At 38.3% G+C, this 20,803-nt stretch overlaps 1 protein-coding gene across 2 annotated transcripts in view; it reads left to right on the forward strand.

Moving 5' to 3' along the window:
- cntln (centlein, centrosomal protein) overlaps positions 1 to 20,803 on the forward strand; it is a 171,940-nt gene that overhangs the window by 116,936 nt on the left and 34,201 nt on the right. For both annotated transcript variants that reach the window (XM_056459097.1, XM_056459104.1), the window contains 4 exons: positions 3,378 to 3,808; positions 4,792 to 4,867; positions 9,020 to 9,095; positions 15,416 to 15,633. In XM_056459097.1, coding sequence (XP_056315072.1) covers positions 3,378 to 3,808; positions 4,792 to 4,867; positions 9,020 to 9,095; positions 15,416 to 15,633 — 801 coding nt within the window. The remainder of the gene's footprint in view (positions 1 to 3,377; positions 3,809 to 4,791; positions 4,868 to 9,019; positions 9,096 to 15,415; positions 15,634 to 20,803) is intronic.

Genomic DNA, 20,803 nt, shown 5'->3' on the forward strand with positions numbered 1-20,803 from the left:
TGGGGGAAAACGGAGGCGTGGCTACAGATGTTCACCTGTCTGATTGGGGCTTTTTCCTCAATATTAAGTAGCCTACTCACAGTTCAGTCTTGCATCCTCTCCTTGTAAGTTCAGACTTCGCAAGTTTGATGTGGAAAACAAACTCCCAAGGACACGTCAAGAAAATCGTCAAGAAAAAGGGAACAGTGTATTGTATAACCTCATTCACATCACCCTGGCTATGTTGTTTCACTACAGTATCTTAACAATAAAATAAAAACATGATATAAGGAAAGGCCTATTTTCATTTTGATATTAGCAACATAACAGACTCCAAGAAAGTTGAGGCGTTGTGTAGGTACTGTCATCTGCATGTTTATAGCAAAACATAGCCTTTAACATAACTGGCTCCTTTCATTTTCATTGAAAATACGAAACAGGCCCTCTCTTTTGCTGAATATCCATTTTAATAATCAATAATGGCCATTATAAAAGTACAAGGGACAATAAGATTATACACGATAGGAAATAAATGCAAGCAATCAGTGAAATGTGCAGAATCAGTATATGCGGTTACATTAATTAGTAACTTATCTTTGCGCTCAGCCAAAACACGTTACCTGAGAAAAAGTAATAGATTCAACAGACCAAAGATGGGGAATATGTTGTTAGATATAGACAACAAGATGAATCAAATATCAAGTTTAACAAATACAGTGATATTAGATCCAGCGGTTGAGCAGTAGATCCTTGATGAACAGTCCGACGAGCACAGCTCTCATCTGGGTAGATATGCTGGAGTGTATGCCAGTGTGTGTGGTCACAGGATGTGCATTTTCAGCGGTGATGCTCAGTTGTTCAGAAACGCTGGGTGAAATGCTAGTGTGGATGCGAATCGTTTTCATTCTAAAACTAAAACGTACTAGTGTAAATGGGGCCTAAGTAGCCTGCACAAAGTTCAGTCTTGCATCCTCTCTTTGTAAGTTTAGACTTCGCAAGTTTAATATGGAAACAAACTCCCGAGGACACGTCGGGAAAATCTTCAAAGGGAACAGTGTACTTTATAACCTCATTCACATCACCCTGGCTATGTTGTTTCACTTTCTTAACAATAAAATAAAAACATGGTATGAGGAACTGTCAATTTTCATTTTGATATTAGCAATTTAACAGACGCCAAAAATGTTGAGGCATTGTGTAGCTACATATTTATATTTATCTTAACTGTATGCATATTTATAACAAAACTGAGCCCATAACATAACTGCCCCCTTTCATTTTCATATAAAATATGAAACAAACCCTCTCTTTTGCTGAATATCAGTTTTAATAATCAGTAATGTTATTAAATAATAATGAACTTATCTTTGCGCTCAGCCAAAACACGTTACCTGAGAACAGGTAATAGATTGATAAGACCAAAGTTGAGGAATAGATATAGACAACAAAATTGATTAAGTATCACGTTTAACAAAGATAGTGAGATTAGATCCAGGGGTAGATCTTTGATGAACAGTCCGACGTGCACAGCTGTCATCGTTGCAGTGCATGCCAGAGTGTGTGTGTGGTCACATAATGTGCGTTTTCAGCGGTATAGTGTGGATGAGTTGTTTAGAAACACTTGGTTAAATGCCAGTGTGGATGCGGCCCGTTTTCATTCTAAAATGCTGCTTTAAAACTAAAATGTATTAGTGTAAACGGGGCTTGGCAAACCTTGATAAAGAAGCCAAAGGTGAGTTATATAACTTCATTTTACGATGCAATCTGATCTAGCATTCCCTGATCATCATATATTTCAGTCCCAGGAGACCCAGAAGTCCCATAACTCATTCAGGACATTTGCTAAGTCTTCCCTTACTATAATATGCCCTAAACATGGATTGCCTACAATCGTGTCCATAGAGGGGAAGCGCTGTCTGTAACAAGATATCGTATCAATGGTGGGGAAAGAGTTAAAGGCTAAGGGATGCTACAAAACTATATCTAGTTGAGTTGTTTATTTTTTGTTGTTGTTTGTTTGTTTGTTTGTGTTGGTCAAGGCTGGATCAAAACTCTGCTGCATTCTATGTCTCTCCATGAACAAACTTGCCCAGCCCTTGTATAAAGTGCTGCAGGCATACCATCAAAACCCAGAAGACTAATTCGCCACATCCCTTGACATTTTCCCGTGGGGTCTAATAATGGTGTTTTTCAATTTGTGCGTATGAAAATAAAGGTCTGTGGTAAAAATAGCCTGATGATACTTTAAGTTTTTTGCTTTACAACGTGAATAGAACACAACTATCAAAATGTGAATATAGAAGCTGTTATGTTTATTTTTGGAATCTTATGTTTTGAATAAATAGAAAAAAAAAAACGTTTTGCCGTGTGTGCAGTTTACATTTACAAAGCAAAGCAGGTAAGTAATGTCGAGTTATGATTTCCATGGATGGTTTTATCTTCTCATAAATTGAAAAAAACCTCATTATAAAACCCTATTGGAAAATCTTGAAAGAACCAGCAGTGAATTAGTCTTTGAGGTTTTGATGCCATCCCTGCACCACTCTATTGATCGCTCATCCACCAAAACTATTAACGGCACAGCAAATACACTTAAGACTCAATTGGATGAAACTATACTGCCGTGCATTTGCTGACACTGCTGGATTTTGACAATGGGCCATTCACTCATTTAACACAAGCAAATCATTTGTCATTAGCATTTAGCCTTAGCGAATCACGCTCACAGACTATTCGGCACTTGACTTCCCCTAAAGCAACATTTAGCTTGGTTCTTGCTGGAGGGGCTGGTGAGTACTAAGGGAACATTCTGAGCAGAGGAATGAAATGGTTTGTAGAATAATTCGTAGCAGATGATGGCATTGTGAGCGGTGCCAGCAGCTGCCATATGGTCGTGTAATGGGGGCTGTCATCGCCTTTATTACCGAATGACAAGCACCATGTTAAACTTAATAACCCACAGGGGCAGACTGCTGTTTATGTGCTCCAGCAAAAGCATTATAAATGAAATAATTTTTGATGGAGTTGTGGTGGTGGGTGGGGGTGCGAGTCGTTGTCAGCCAGCCGTAAAGGGGCCTAATGTTGTTTGAAAGGTGGTGCGCTGCGGCAGTAAGGCTGCAAGAGTGCTAAATAAAAGGCAGCAATTTGCCTGGGGGTATACACCCAGCAGGCATCCCCTCCTCTCTTTCACACCCTCCACCAGGATTTGACAAGCTGCCTAAATGGCCCTCTTTTATGTTTAGCCATGAGTAACAAATTTGGGGGGAATCACAGAGTGCCTGCTCGCCTACCCCGGAACAGACTCTCTCCATAAAGGCCAAATGAGAGTTTAAAGCACAAATGTCTCAAAAAGATTAGGTGGTAATTTGCTGCTCATGTGCCCCTTCATACTCCCGCAGATCGAGCAGCTACAAAGTCAAATGGTCTCTCTGGAGAGTGAGATTCTGCGGTTACGAGAAGACAACCGGGCACTGGCCGGTGAACGGGGTGATCTGCAGGCCAGGGTTCAGATGCTGCAGAAAAGCAAGGAGGCGGAAGAGGCCCGGGCAAAAGACGAACGCAACCAACTGATTTCCCAGATGCAGAGCTTTGAGAGAGAGGCAAAGGAGGCTGCGAAAGCTGCTGTCCAGGCCAGACGCAGGCTGCTCAAGCTTCGACAGGAACTGGGCGTCCTCCGAGCAGAGAGAGATTTCCAGCGGTCCACTGCTAGACGCAAGGTGAACAACAAAACCCCCAGGGTGGATGCCTTCAGCAGAACACACGTGCTCTCGACAGAGAACAGGATGGACAGTCCCGCCAAGGACGACTGGGAGGACATGAGCGCAGACAGGTACTTCCCCCACCTTTCACTATCCTTGTCTCTTTCGCACTCTCCATCTTTCACACTCTCATTATTTTTCTGACTGTAGGGACAGCACGCATATGCAAAAACACAAGCAAACGGGTGATTGAATCCCAGCTTCTGTCTAGTTGGTATTCAAAAGAGAAAAAAGAGAGCGAGGGGGGGGCAGAAAGAGGGGGAAAAATCTGATCCTTTGAATTATCCTGGGATGTCTTGCTAGGAGCTTATTGACTGAAATTTGCATGTAGAATTAGCCACCTCTGAGCAGCTGAGTTGAACCGGTGCCAGAAAGCACCTGAACCTGCCGCAGCCCCTTACTCTCTGCCCAGTGCCATTTTCCCAACGTCATGAGCTCTGAAATTGACAGTTTGGCAGGTTAATTTAATTTGCCATATTCATCCCTGACAGAGGAGGAGTCCTAGGCAAACCCTGGCCCAATCAATTCGGTTTTCCTGTGACGCTCCTATTCCCTCCACTCCTCCTCTTCTTACACATGATCTAATTTAACAGGATACATTTTAAATGACTCTGTTCAGCTCTCGACCAGATGTCTACAAGCTGTTTAACATCCTCCATATCAAGCAGCATCTTTAGTAATTATTTCATGAAAGTTTTATGTCGCCTACTGCACCAGGGTTTATGGCGTGATGGATGGTATGATGATTTCCAGTGATACCAGTCACAGATTTATTTCACCCAAATGCATCACTACCTCAACGAAATGGCATGCTGGAAGCTATCCAAATTTGTCTCAGAGAGGCTCTTGAATGAGATGCCGTAGCATTCAGAATGTCCCAACTGTGCCTCAGCAGCTTGAGTTATACACCACACTTTGGCGTTTAAGTTTCAGGGTTGTCTGCTTTACTGCTAATTAATCGTTCTCATATGAATGCTGTGGAATGTCACATTGTAGCCCCAATGCATCGATTTATTTTGGTAAATAAGTAGATATTTTAACTTTATTTCCTCAGTGAGAGTGAAGAATTCTCTGACAGCCTGGAAAGTCGATATTCTGCTCCGACTCGTCAAGCTTCTCGAGAATCGAAGGTTTGTTACATGAACTTTCAAAAATATTGCAATACTCTGCTTCTTGTCAGTTTTTTAATGCATTTAAATAAGTATAATTTGTTTTGAACAATATAAGCCCTATTCGGATGTGACTAGTTTTCCAAACTGTGTTTAAGTTGCAAAGGATTTTCAGTAGACGTCTGTCATTTCATTCATGGATTCGGATGGGACTAACATTTCTGTGTTTATTACAAAGATAGGAGGGATCTGTGTTTTACAAGTAGATGTTACTCAAGACCATTTGTACAGGAAGTGTTAAAATATATAAATGTACATTTCAGGAATATAAATAGAAAAACTGCCATTGAACACAATTTATGAAATTTGATCCAATGTAATTTGAATTAAAGTATATTTACATTTAATCACTAAATCCTAACTTTTTATAGGATTTAGGATGGTAATTTTATAAAAGTTATTAAAAAAACTATTTAAAAATTAACATTATGGTTTTATAGAACTTATAATAAATCCACTACAATAAATACATTTTAACTTAAACCATTTTCATCTTAATTAATTGACTGCAGAAATTAAAGTAATCTTACCTGAAAGTGATATTATAGTAGCTTGTCTTAACAATTTTTGGAACTTGTCTCTTCTTGTTTATTACATTTTTTTTTTATTTCTTTGCAGGGTAGCAAATACATCTAAATCAATTATTGGTGTGCTGTAAGCAAAAACCTAAATACCTGCATGCTAAAGACTGTACGGTAGTTCATGTTGACCAAAACACAGACGAAATTGCATTTTTGAAAAAAAAAAAAACATTGGCAATCAAAGACTTCCCCATTTGGACGGGATTAGATTTTCCATAGGACTGCCGAGTTTGCTGAAAAACAGTAGGTAGTTTGCCCTGAAATTTATACAGAGGTACACTGAAAAAAGTGTTGCATGCAAAACTGTTGCAAACAATTTATTTGTGCTGAATTTAAACAAACAAATTCAATTGAGCATTTTTCAACTTAATTTGTTTGTTTAAATTCAGCCCAAATAAATTTTTTACAACCACTTAACGTAAAAAAATTTAGTAAATCCAAGGAATCATCTTTGAATAATTTTTTTCAGTGTAAAGAGGTGTGAGAAAAAAAAAAAGCTCGAACTGGATTAAAATCAAAATGTAAAATCTGTGAAACAAAAATTTCTCTAACGACGCCCAGTAAACTAGTCCTGTCCCAATAGGGCTATAGTTACAGATTATTTTTGTTAATTTTGAAAGATTGTCAAAAATAATCGCTTTTTTAAAGTTTCACAACATAAGACACCCAAGTTGGGACAGTATGAAAAACTCTAATAAAAAGAAGTGATTTGTATTTCATTGCAGACAACACAACAAACATTGTTTAACGTGTTCGTCATGATTTTTATTGTTTTTTTGTTTTTTTGTTTTCTAAATAAACACGTATTCCAATTTTGGTTCTTGCAACATATTTCAAAGAAGTTGAAATAGTAAAAACATTTATCACTTTGTAATGTTGCCATTCCTTTTCACAACACTTTGAAGACATTTTGAGACTGAAGATACCAAGTGATGAAGTGTTTCAGGTATAATTTTGTCTCATTCATCCTGCAAACAACTGTTAAGAAGGGCAACAGTACAAGTTCATTGTTGTTACATTTTGTACTTTAAAATGTGCCACAGATTCTTTATTGGTAACAGCTCGCGACTGCAGGCAGGTCCAGTACCTGTATCCTTTTACTCTGCAGCCAGGACTTTGTAATGTGTGCAGATTGTGATTTTGCATTGTCTTGTTGAAATATGCATACTGATTCATCTGACCACAGTATGGTTGTGATGGTCCATCCCAGATGCCTCAGAGCCCATGAGAAGTTGGAACACTGTTAACATAGGGCTTCCTTTTGGCACAGTACAGTTTATACTGGCAATTGTGGATGTAACCAAGTATTGTGGTACTTGACAGACCAAAGTAATCCTGAGCCCATATGGTGATATCGCTTATAGATGAATGTCAATTCTTGATGCAGTGCCGCCTGCGGGATCGCAGTTCACGGTTGTTCAGCTTAGGTTTGTGCCCTTGCCATTTGCGCACTAAAATTTCTCCACATTCCTTGAATCTTTTAATTATGGTATGCAATGCTGAAGGTAAAATATCCAAATGTCTTCCTAATGTCTTTCTTTGGGAAACATTGTTTTTAAACATTTTAATAATTTCTTCACATATTTATTGCCAAACTGGCGATCCTCAGCCCATCTTTGCTCCTAAAGGACTAGACCTTTCTGGCATGCTGTTTTTGTACCAGGTCATAATTACAATCACCTGTTGACATCACCTGCTTCAAATGACATAATTATTTAACCAATTAACCTGATTATTTGCCCTAAATTGCTCCTGTCCCAGCTTTTTTTGGAATGTGTTGCAGGTCTGAATGACAGGAAAGGATGTATATTTACAAATGAAATGAAGTTGACCATATAAAACCTGAAATATTTTGTGTTCATATTGTCTGGAATGAAATAAAAGTACTACTTTCTTTTTTATTTCCTTTTTCCTTGCTGTCCCAACTTTTTCTGATTTGGGATTGGTCTTTATTTTTATGGTGTCTTTCTTGCGTCATATACTTAATGCTTAAAGTAGTGGAAAGAATAACTAAATAAGTGTGCGAAAACTATTCCATTGTCTTTTAACTAAAATTGCATGCAGCTAGACCAGTTAGTTTAGTTGACTAAATGTCCTAAAATTGTAATTTACTAAATCTACTGTGGATTTAGATGTCCAAAATCTAACTGAATTTACATATTTCAAGCATTTAATCATCTTACGATTGAACAAAAACCACTTCATAAAGAGACAAATCATGGTCTTCTAATCATTAAAAGACCAGTAGTTATATACAGTACAGTATGTATTCATTATAGCATACAACATTCTTGATTCTTTCAAGCAGACATTTATTTGTGTATAAATTATAAATAATGCAACTTAGTCAGTCAAGAGCAGCGAGTAATATTTTTTCTTTTGTTATTGTTGTTATTTGTTTAACATTAATAACATAGACAGCTGCAGATGTATTACCTACAAGCAAAAAAAAAAATCTTGCTATTTGCTCAAATTACTTATTTAAAATAAGCTAAAACAACACAATTCTTGAGTTTTGTTTGGGACAGGTTAATTATGTTATGTGCAATCTACTTAAATTAGTCAAAACTAATCAACTAACTTAATTGCTTCATGTTGTCCCAACACAAAACGATTATGTGAAACCCAACATTTTTTACAGTATAGATCAAGTATAATGACAAAAAAAAAACATATTCTCCTAAATGTTTATGGTCGTTAAAAGCCATAAATGATTGTTTATGTGAACACTTGCTAAAAGCGAAATTCTGACATTGTTATTTATCCGTCCATAAAACCCCAATGATTACTGTTGTAGTCAGTCAGAAGATCTTGAGCAAGGCCTTGAAGTATGAAGTCTCTATATGCTGTCTACACAGAGTCATGCCCAAACTCAACTAATTGGTTCAGGCAAAGTAGTCGAGTCCTCAGAGACTAAGTTTCAACCCTTTTGAATGGAAATGGCTTGTTTATAGTTAAACAAATTTACACTCTTCACCTTGAAATTGCCTCTTTTCATTTGCGAAGGAGAAAAACAAAACATTTTCCTCTTGACTTTAAGCAGCTGTGTCTATCAGGAGATGTGTATCAGAGGTGTCTGTTCCTGTAAAGTGCGATCTCTTCTCGACAGTCTCTCATGGCTCTGCTGACTCTCCCCCATCCCCTCAGGGAACATGGAAGCTCCATATCTTCTCCTCTTTTCGCTTCCTCTCAGCTCTACAGCTGTCAGGCCTCTCTTAGATCCTGCCTGAATGCCTCTGTGTACTCGTCAACCGTGCTGGCTCACATCGGCGTGACAGTGGAGCAGAGCACTGCGCCGCCCGTGTCACACTAAAGAGCTTCTGAATAAATCCGTGATCAAACCCTGGAAGAGAGAGAGACTGATCAAAACCTTTTTAAATAGTGTTCGATACAAACGAGGGGAAAAGCCAAAAGCCCCTTTGATGTGACTACAAACGCTTCCTCTGTGTCACTCTGCCGTGAGCCGCCACGATACGTTATGTTAAACTGTTATCCCAGCTTTTTGTGTCATGTGTTGTGTTTCTGCCTGCAGGGCTGCAGGTACATGCTGATCTGCCCCATAGACAGACCTGGAGAGGAATCTCAAACCAGAAACATCCAATTCCAAGGTAACCTGGTTGACGCAACAGTGCTCAGGTGCTTGCATGTTGAGAGATTGTTCATTCTTGATTGCTTGTACAGTACATATGGGGACGAAATCGAATACAGAATACCTGGACTATTAGTCTTTAGTTTCATTCATGAAGCGATTTATGAAAGCAAAGTTGATGATTGTTTACCATTCTGCTTAAATATTCCTACTTCCCTTTCTGCTCCATGCTGCTTGAAACAGATAATCCAATCTTAAACTTACTTTACAGTTTAAGTCAGTCGACCTTGTATTGCTCATAGAAATGGAAATGCTATGAAAGCATTCCAGTGAGTTACCCTTTTTATTAAACCAGCCAACACCTATTTACTACATGTTTACTTACAGTTCTCTGTTAGTATAAACCTTCCAAAAAGTTTACTACAAAATGGGTACATTTTAATTTTAAAATCCCATGTTTAATAAATCAAATAGAGGTAAAGTAAAATGGTATGCTAATATTGCTGTATCCAAGGCTGAAAAATATGTGCATGTTTTGTAATATGATTCGTCTCTCAGTTAAACATATTTAATTGGACTGTCCTGCTTTTATAATTTGTAGAAGTTTTTATTACTATTATTTAAGCAAACACACTTAAAGAAATGTTTAATAACATTTTGAAACCTACATATGAAATGAGGATGAGGTTGTCTATGCAACATATATTTAAGGATTTGAATTCAATTTAACCCTGGGGGATGTTTTCATCCACTCTGGAGTAATTTTGAGTCTTAATTTTGACACACATTTTGGGAAAATGACATTTTTAAAAAACTTTTTCGTTATGTTAATGGGTGTTTTCACACCATTGAATTCCATTATAAGAAAAAACATTTGGGATGCAAAGCCATGACACCATATAATCATGCATTCTTTATTGTTGGTGGTTTTCACTGTTGGGAAGGTGCAATCTGTAAGAGGGTGCAATTTGTAATTTTTACTGTCATCAGTTGCAATGCAAAAAATGCTTAGTTTCTGGTTTTGATATGGAATGTAGACCGTGTGAGTGTGAGAAAGAGACCTTTACACACTTACCTTTGTTTGCGAAAATAAAAAAATAAGCAGCTGAGCTCTTAGAACATAGTAAACATAGTAAGTGTACTACTACACAGAAATCCATATAGAAGCCAGAAACTTTTTTTGTACAGGCATATCTAAAGGGTTAATGGTGCTAATGAAGAGGAAACAAAATTGTACCTCTTTCCAACAGGGAATCAAAAAAATGTCATGATAATGAAAGTAACATATTAATTTTTGACCTGGAGGGCAAAAGATACAGAATTTTGTATGTGTATACAGAATTCTAAGACAACATAAGTGTGAAATGTCGTATTCCACATACCATAACTTAACTGCCACAACAACTACAACATCACATCATAAAAAGTTGGGACAATATGGAAAACGGAAATAAAAAAAGAAAGTAGTGATTTCTAAATTTACTTTGACTTATATTTGATTGCAGACAATATGAACAAAAATATTACATGTTTTGTCTGGTCACTTTCATTTCATTTGTAAATATACAACCTTTCTTATCATTTAGACCTGCAACACATTTCAAAAAAAGTTGGGACAGGAGAAATTTAGGGCAAGTAATCAGGTAAATTGGTTAAATAATGATGTGATTTGAAGCAGGTGATGTCAACAGGTGATTGCAATTATGATTTGATACAAAGGCAGCATCCAACAAAGGTCTAGTCCTTTATGAGCAAAGGTGGGCAGAGGATCATTTGCCAACAAATACGTGAGAAAATTATTGAAATGTTTAAAAACAATGTTCCTCAAAGAAAGATAGGAAGACATTTGGACATTTCACCTTTAACAGTGGAGAACATAATTAAAGATTCAGGAATTTCAGTATGTAAAGGACAAGGGCACAAGCCTAAGCAGAACAACCGTGATCTCTGATCCCTCAGACCCTGTGCCCTTGGCAAAGGTAACTTGCACTTCTGTGATGGAACCATTAATGCTGAAAAGTATATAGAGATTTTGGAGCACAGTATGCTGCCTTCTTTTTCCAGGGCCGCCCATACATATTTCAACAAGACAATGTAAAACCACATTCTGCACGCATTACAAAGTCCTGGCTGTGGAGGAAGAGGATAAAGGTACTTGACTGGCTTGCCTGCAGTTCCGAGCTGTCCCTAATAGAGATTGCGTGGTGCATTTTGAAGTGCAAAATGTGACAACAAAGACCCCGTATTGTTCCCCACACTGTAAAAAATACAGTCTTAACCTAGTTAAGTCATCTTGTTTCATTGACTTAAGTTGTATTGACTTAATTCTCTAAGTTATCTCAACTTAAAATGTTTACTTGACAGAATTAAATAATTGACCTACTTAATAGCACTAAATAATTGAACTACTTATTTCAAGTTAACTGGACTTGCAAAGTTAAGTTTAATGGGTAAACTTACATGATCAAGTTAGCAGAACTTGCCAAGTTTAGGTTGAATATATGAACTTACATTTTCAAGTCCATTGAACTTAATCTAGCAGATTTTCTGAATTAGAAACAGAACAGACAACAAAATACATTACACATTTTATTAAAAGTCTTTTCTTTCAATTTAGCAATTTCACACAATGTACTTATTTAATTGTCTTTACAAAGTATTTTTTCTTACAAACAATTTATTTTACAAAGTAATTGTAAAGTAAAAGTAATCTCAAGAGGAGAAAAAAATAACTGTAAAACTCTAAAATATACAACTCAACTAAAATATACAACAAAAACACAGGCTCTTGGAAAAAAAAATGACACCAAAACTTGGAAGATTATATAAACTGGTCTCCGTATCTTTATTTCAGTGTATTTTTAAATATACTCTTTTTATTTGTAAGTGTACTCCTGCACTGCAGATATCTGCTCCAATGTTCATCAACAGTTTCTGATTTTCAGGAGTCCTCCCTCTGCACAGCTCTTCTTCAGAATCTGTGTGCTGTATAAAAAATGCAGAACAATAAAAAAAAAACATTTCTTTCTTTACATTACAAAATCCCAAACACTAAAGCTGAAAGACAACATGTAAACACAACATGTACCCCAAATCTTATTTACCTACAAATCATTACTTTTAAATCAGCTATTAAATCAACTTTTAGTGTCTTATGACAATCCGTCGATTGGTTGTGGTGAAACTTGCAGCTCCACAATTTATCCAAACCAAATGCCCCACACTGCTTGACGTATTTCTGTGAACAAATAAAGAATAAAATGAATAAAGCCAAAACATATTTAATAAATAGTGTACACAATCAAGAACAGAGTAATCACTAAATCAGTCAGGGAACTAGAAAAGTACTGTTTAATAACGTATTGAGATATTGCAAATTCAAACCTAAAACAAACTTTACTAAGCTTTATAAATGTGGCTATAAACTCCACGTTTTATCAAAGGTCTAATCTGCTCTGAAAACATTTAAATACATTGACAATCAGTTCATGTCATTTAACAAGTTATAAAACAAATTTGAAGAAGCATTACTTACCAAATGTGATGGTTGAACAATTTAAAAATCTGATGAAAAATATCCCATGTGTCTAACTTCTTCTGGTGTTCAATTGGCAGTTGGCAAACTGACTTAATGGTGCATATTTTGTTTCTGCTGGTTTGGAAATATGGGGGGGCAACTTAAAGGGTACTGGTTAAGCATATGTTTTTAAGTTGAGTTGACAAACACTCTATTACAGACTAGTTGAGACAGCAAAAACTTACCATGTTAAGTTGAATTACCAACTTTGTTGTTTCAACATACAAAGTCATGTTGAAAAAACTAAAATGCAGAATAATTTTTTTACAGTCCACCTTAAGATTTGTTCGCAGGAAGAATGGGACAAAATGATACCTGAAACACTTCATCACTCGGTGTCTTTAGTCCCTAAATGTCTTTTTTTAGTATTATAAAAAGGAATGGCAACATTAGAAAGTGGTAAATGTTTTACCATTCCAACTTTTTTGAAATGTGTTGCAAGAGCCAAAATTGTAATACGTGTTTATTTAAAAATAAAAATCACAAGGAACACATTAAATAATGTGCTGTTGTATTGTCTGCATACTGACTTCCATACTGTCTCAACTTTTTTCTGATTTGGGGTTGTACATTACCAAATATTGTGCATTATAATGCATTAAAAAATGGTTAATTCTTGGAACATTTTATGATAATTTATCAGAAAATACTGCATATTATTGACTTTATTCTTCAATGCAGAAGTACGCTTGTTTTTACGCTTGTTTTAGAACTTCCGATTCAGCTGCCTATGGGAGAAATGACTAGGAATAATAATAAGCGACAGAAAACGGTTAAACTACTTGCTCTACAAACACATGTTTGAATGATTATACAGACAAAATATAATAATATAATAAGAAAAGATTTGCAACATCAAGCAGCAAAACGAGATGTTTTTAATGTCTAAAAATGAATGGAAGTGAATGAGACCGGAAGTCTCGAGCCAAAGTGATTCAAATGGCTGCACCCGCTTGACGCAGAGAATAAGGTGAATTGGTTGTTTATATGGCATTATACTTGCACTATAATGCATTAAGAATACTCTTCTTAATCATTATACACTTGCATCATAGAAAATGTTACATTTTTCTTTTTGGTAATGTCCTTTAAGTTCATAAGGTTAGCAATATTTTTACTATTTAAACTTCATAGGTTAGAAGAGCATTTTTGAATCTCTTTGAAACACACCATTTTGATAGGCAGATCTAATGTGGTTGACACTTCATCACCTTTTATCATCCGTCTCTCTAAAAGACTTGATAAACTGTCACTTGCTGAAAAATAATTGTTAGTAAAAAAAGCTGAAAGACAAACAGAGTCCTACTGATCTGGAACTCTTTCTGACACGTTTTTGCAAAGGACCTGACTGCTGCGACAAGACTTAAGACAGTATAACCCCCACAGTGAGTGATTGTGTCTACACTGGATGCAGCGAGGTGTGACATGGCAAATCCCTGACATCAAACTGATGTCCCATTTTATTTCTGATGCAGTCCAAGTGCTCCCACAACTTCTGACATAGAGAAATGTATTTGTTACATGACATGGCAATGGTTTCATCTACTGTAGACATGGTAGCTATGTGCTATAACTGTTTTTCCACTACTTGCTACTAAAAGACATAGTAATGTCTGTAATCTGCTGAGGAATTTCTGTCAATTTGTTGCTTGAGTAATCCAGTGTTTGTGGCTCTCTAACATTTACTCAAATCCTTCTATATGTGTGACCTTTAGGTGAGGCTAAAAAGAAAAGAAATGGCGAGAAGTGAGCATCGCACTATTTTGTCATAGTCAAAACCTGAAACAAGTTTCAAATAAAAGCAGTGTGTGTGTGTGTGTGCGTGCGTGCGTGCGTGTCTGTGTGTGTGTGTCTGTGTGTGTGTGTCTGTGTCTGTGTCTGTCTGTGTGTCTGTCTATGTGTCTGTGTGCGTGTGTGTCTGTGTGTGTGCTATGGGGATGCAGTGGTCTTTAGATCATAAGATCAGGGAAAATGTCTTAAACAAGACTTCAGAAACTCTTTAATGCTGAATGTTTTTCAGAGTTTTATAACACTAAAATTTGGGACAAATACATAGGTTAAAATAAAAAAAAACTTTTTTTAATATTTTAATAATAATTAAAATGTTGCATTTGTTATATTTTTATGTATTTCTGATTTTAAAAAAGGCAGTCTTAATGAACATAATAGACATTAAAAACATTGAAAATCTTACAATTTCTACCCATTTACAGATAAATTAAAGCACACAAAAATGTTTCATTTAAAAGATTTTTTTAGGAATTATATTACCACACTATGGTGTTTGTTTTGTTGTTTGTTTGTTTGTTTGTTTGTATGTATGTGAGGCATGGGAGACCAACACAATTATTAGATGCTGTGCTTTATATTTTAATGTTTATTATTTTGTTATTGAAGGCATAACTTTAGATTAAAATGAGCATTTTACTGAAATGAAATCCTCCTTTCTTTGTTTTAGTTTATTTTTGATTGTGTTTATTATTTTTTTGTTTAGTTGTAGTTGTGTTTGTTTTTTGTAAAAAAAAAAAGGTTTTTCATTAACAGAGAATTAATGAATTTCATAGTCTTTAATAAATTACAGAAATAACTATTATTTTGTATGAAATTCTATTTATTAAAATAATATTACCGCCACATCAGTCAAAACATGTAATATTACAATTGTTGTACTCCAAGACATAATTAAAGTATTGTTTCATCCCTAATATCCACTTTCAAACTAACAGAGGCTGACTGTAGCACTGTGTCCTCTCCACCCTCAGGTGCCTCAATGCAGAAGATGAGGAGGAGAAAAGCATCAAAGCCCCATTCTGCTTTACGACAGCGTCTTCTGTCCCTACAGCAGCAAGTGGCAGCACTACAGGCAGACAGACAAGCAGCACAGCAGCTCGCAACTGAGCAGAACCAAAGACAAGTCCAAACACAAGTGCAGATCGACTGTCTACTCCAGCAACTCAACGCCAGCAAGCAGCTTTCAAAGGTATTGTGAAACCAGAATGACTCCAATGACACTTTATTCACTCCTGGGGCTTGACAGGATTTACTTTATGCTTTTTCTGTTTAAGCATTTAAGGAAATACAAAAGTTTATCCAGGTTTTCCTGGATTACATTTGTATTAAAGGTAGGTTTTACAAAACAAAATATCAAAAACTTGTAGTCTAAGTCAGGAAAAAACTACCAAAAAATAACTCCTAAAGGGATAGTTTAATATTTATTAGTTACTCACCCTCAAGTATTTTCAAACCTTTATAAATTTATTTATTCTATTGAACACAAAAGAAGATATTTTGAAGAAAGCTGAAAACCTTTGACAGTTTACTCCGATAGTAGGAAAAAAATTATGGAAGTCGATGCAATTAATTAATTTATGGTATTAATATTAATTCCTCGGTTAATAACATAACCCATGTTCCCCAAAGAGGGAACGGAGCCGTGTGTCTAGATAAGACACAATGGGAGGGATCGCTAGACGAACAATCACTCTAAAGAGTAAGAAAACAGTCCATTGAATGCCAATGACTTGGCAGAGCTTGGCTCCGCAGGTGCTGGTGATTAATCATTAGTAGAGTAAATATCTAGCGCATGCAGAGCGAGGGCAATGGCATCTACTATCGAGTGGGCCAACCTCTCTTTTGATACAACACTTCCCTTCTGAAGACCACCATAACAGATAAAGTGTAGTTCAGAAGATCTTACATTCTGCATATGTTCCACATAAAGGCACAGGGCGCGAACGGGACAAAGCAGTGAAAGGGCTGGGTCTGCCTCCTTAGTGGGCAGCGTTTGCAGGTTTACCACTTGGTCTCTAAATAGGGTGGTAGGAACGTTGGGCACATTCCAGGCATGATTCCAGGCATGTTTCGCTGACCGAAAATGTATCCAGATCCCCAACCCCTTGGATCGATGCCAATGCAATCAGCAGCTCTGTCTTCGTTTTTAAGGATACTGAGTTGAGTGGTGCAAACGGATCTCTCTGCAGGCCCGCCACGACTACAGAGAGATCCCAAGAGGGCACGAGAGGTGGACGGCATGGATCTAATTGCTGTGCACCTCAGAGGAACGGGATGATTAGATTATGCTTACCTAGCTTGCTGCCATCCACCTCATCACGGTGAGTGGAGATGGCTTCAATGTAAACCTTCAGTGTGGAGGGTGACAGCCTATGCTCCAGCTTATCATGAAGGAAGGATAACACAACGCTAATCTGGCAAGTTCGGGGGTCTTCTCGGCAAGAAGTGCACCACTCATTGAATAGACTCCACTTCAGGGTGTAGGCATAGTGATGGGTAGGTCACCTAAAGGCCGGCACACACCGGATGCGCCGCTCAGCACCGCGACATGGCGCACACATGACAGTTGAATGTATCACACACCAGACGCGCACATTCGCATGATATTTAACATGAAACTAATCAGATGGCGCTCTGTGGTGTGGCAGGAATATGAACAGTGTCCTGAGTCGTGGCTGGGCGCTGCGGACAGCTGCCGACTTGCGCCGCCAGTGTGTGTACCCAGATAGAAGCCTATGTTTAGAATTCTGAAATGTATGGCGCTGTGTGGTGCTACGCACCGCAGAGAGGCGCTTCTAGTGTGTGACCCCCTTAAGTCTTTCGCTCTCCGTCTATGGATCACATGTGGAGATTCCAGAGATCTCGGTGTGGGTGCCTGAGGGTGCCCCGAATACGCCAGGGTGGGCCGTCGCGAGAGTTTGGAAACTCAGGTCCGGTTGGGCCAGAGAGGCGCAACTAACAAGACCTGCTCCTTATCTTCCCTGACCTTGCATGGAGTCTGTGCAAATAGGCTGACTGGGGGAAATGCATGTTTGGCATGCCCATGGGCTTTAAGCTTTAAGCTCTAGCCATTGCAACCAGAGTCCAGTCCACAAACTCGCAGTTGCATGCTCATTGCACATAGCCCCCCAACCCATGCTGGAGGCATCCGCCAATACTACAACATGCCTGGATACTTGTTCTATGGACACCCCGGCCCATAGAAAGGCAAGATCCATCCAGGAACTGATGGTGCAGTGACACAGTGGAGTGATGGTCACCCAGTCCACACCTGCACACCATGCCCATCTGGGAAGGGGAGTAATTTGTACTGTCATGCTCGACCTTCGAACATAAACTGGAGAAAGGGATGGTGGTGTGGATTAATGGAGACATGAATATATGCATCCTTCAGCTCTATAGAGCTTCTGTGTGAGCATCCGGAATTTCATTTTGTGTAAATAATGGTTCAGTTTTTGCAGATCTAGGATTGGTCTTAACCCACCGCTCTTTTGGGCATGATGTACGGGCTGTAAAACTCTCCCTTCATCTCGGTTGGAGAGACCGACTAGATTGCATCCTTCACTAGGAGGACAGAAATCTCCTCTTGCAAGACAGGGGCAGACATGATGAAATGGTGAACTGAATTGCATAGCTAAGTCTGATTGTCAGGCTGGGAGGTTTTAACCAGCCTGGCAGAGCTTGCGCTAAGAGCAGTAGCTGATGTGCCAGTGGAGGGCAGCTCGGGAGGGCAGTGCTCACCCCGTGAAGTAGAGCTTCCCGAAGAAGTGCTGAAAATAAGAGATTGTCTCTTATCTTTATCCCTGGATCCAATGATGAGGCTGGAGGAATGAGACAAAGGAGACCGTCCTCTTGAAATAGCTGGTCTCCGGGTGGTCCGTCTCAGGCCACTTTGCGGTCCTCCTATCGGACTTAGCAGCGCCCTGAGATAGGGCCGTCTCCATTCAGTGGGGTGCTCGACACCGCCGCTTGGCTGTGGAGACGAAGCCCATCTTGTGCCCATAGGTTGACACCCTCTGCGAGGATCAGTCGAGGTGAATTGGGCAGCAGGGAGAGCCGTTTCTGAGCCAGCTGGACCGCCGAGAACTGCTGGGTAAAGTCCCTAACGGTGTTGCCAAAAAGGCCGGCCTGGGATATGGCCGAGTTAAGAAAGCGAGCTTTGTCCATGTTGCACATATCTGCCAGGTTCAGCCAGAGATGGCTTTCTGGAACACTAATGTGGCCATTATCTTTCCCAGGGCACGAGCGGCTGACTTGGTGGTCATGAGAGTGTAGTCGACAATATATCACTCCGCTGTGCGGAGCTCATGCATTAAGCCCAATGAAGGACCACGCTCGTGCAGCTCAGCGAACTTCTGTACTTGTAGCTCTAATAATATCCATAGCTTGCAATGCGGAGGTAGCCTGACCCGCAGCTGTGTAGGCTCTGGCCACAAGGGACTCAGATGACCTGCACGTTTTGAAGTCTAGGTGGACAAAGATTTACAGCGATAGTGTGCTCCACCTAGGAAATTGCTTCGTCACCAAGGGGGGTGAGGGCATTAGCGCACAAGGGCGAAAAAAAATGTGCCCTCCATGCCTGCGTGAGCTTACTGTACACCTCCGGTAAGAAGGGGACAGGGGGCTTGGAAGGTTTGAGCTTCTTCTTAGCCCCCACGTAACACCCATCTAATCAGAGGTCAAGCTCGGGGACAAGCCGATAACAGTCTGGATGATCCTTTTTTCTTTGGTCCATAGCACACAGCATCCATTTCTCCCCCCAAAAAACTGAAATACTGATTCATCTGACCAAAGTACATGTTTCCACTGTGTGATGGTCCATCCCAGATGCCTTTGAGCCCAGAAAAGTCAACAGCACTTCTGGACACGGTTAACATTGGGCTTTTTCCGACACAGAACAGTTTTAACTGGCATTTGTGGATGTAACTACGTATTGTGATACTTGACAAAAGTTTTCCAAAGTAGTCATGAGCCCATGTGGTGGTATTGCTCACAGATGAATGTCGATTTTTGATGTTACCTGTGGGATCGGAGAGCGTGGTTATTCAGCTTAGGCTTGTCCTTTATGCAGTGAAATTCTTCCAGATTCCTTAAATCTTTTAATTATGTCATGCACTGTTTAAGGTGAAAAATCCAAATGTCCTCCAATACAGCTGATCACTACATACATGTATATGTATATAAATATACATTTATATATATATATATATATTCATATATTATATATATTCATATATATATATAGTGATCAGCTGTGGATCGTAGTAATTAATAATTTTGTGTGGTTTTTACAAGATAGAAGGGTGGTTCTCAATACAAGCATTACACCACTTAATGTCTGCAAGGAGAAGCAAAAGGATTGTCTACACTTTCCAGGCTGAATAGCTCAAAGACTTCAGAACTTTTCAGAATTGTTTTGTGTGTTCCAGCAAGGATTTTCATGGTTACTGGATTCACAGTATCTTTAGTGTAACAGGTTTCCAGAACCTCTACCTTCATGGATAAAAATGCCGCTGTGGTCATGGCATAGTGTGTTTCAGTATAAGATATTCTAATTAATTAGATGTTTATAGCTGATATTCATTAATAACAAAAACGGCCTCAGTTGTTTGATATTTTAGAATAAGGTTTACCTTATCAGACTCTATCTTGTCTGTGGAAAAAATCATTATTAAAAAAAGTTATTACTATCACAATCCTCAACTTAATCACCTTCATGATTCATGCCTACACACTTAATGTATTGTACATTTAGTAAGCCTAGTTACACTTGTTTATTTTTTTTGTTGACAAGTTTTAATTCATTACAATTGTGTCTTCCTTGTGTTGACAATACAGTAATAGGCTCTACTAGGAAGACAATCTCATTATGCTTCAGATTTGGCAGGATAATAAACACCTTTACATTCGTATAATTCAATTAAAAATATTCAATTGTTAATTATTGCACCAGAGGAAGCTGATGCTGGTGCCCCATTTAAAAGGAGTTATTTATCTGTTATTTTCCCATGCCTTAAGAGAGGAGTCACCAAAATATCAGTATTTATATTAATACTAATGTTAATTTTAATATTAGAGTCAAACCAAAGAAATTATCACTACATTATTGATACCCTACATGAATACAAGTCAATTGAGAAATCCCTACTTTCTTTTTTTTATTTGTGTTTTCCATACTGTCCCAACTTTTTTGGTTTGGGGTTGCACATGAGAATGAGGAAACAATGGTGTCTGAGGCTCAAGTTAAGCCCATTTTAATATACTGATCTATATTCCTAGGTATGGCCAGATTTTCTTTATATGGCTCCTTTAATGGCCTGTTACCACTGAGTGGTACAGTACGGTACGGCTTGGTACGG

This window comes from Danio aesculapii, chromosome 1, assembly GCF_903798145.1.
Source record: "Danio aesculapii chromosome 1, fDanAes4.1, whole genome shotgun sequence".
NCBI lineage: Eukaryota > Metazoa > Chordata > Actinopteri > Cypriniformes > Danionidae > Danio > Danio aesculapii.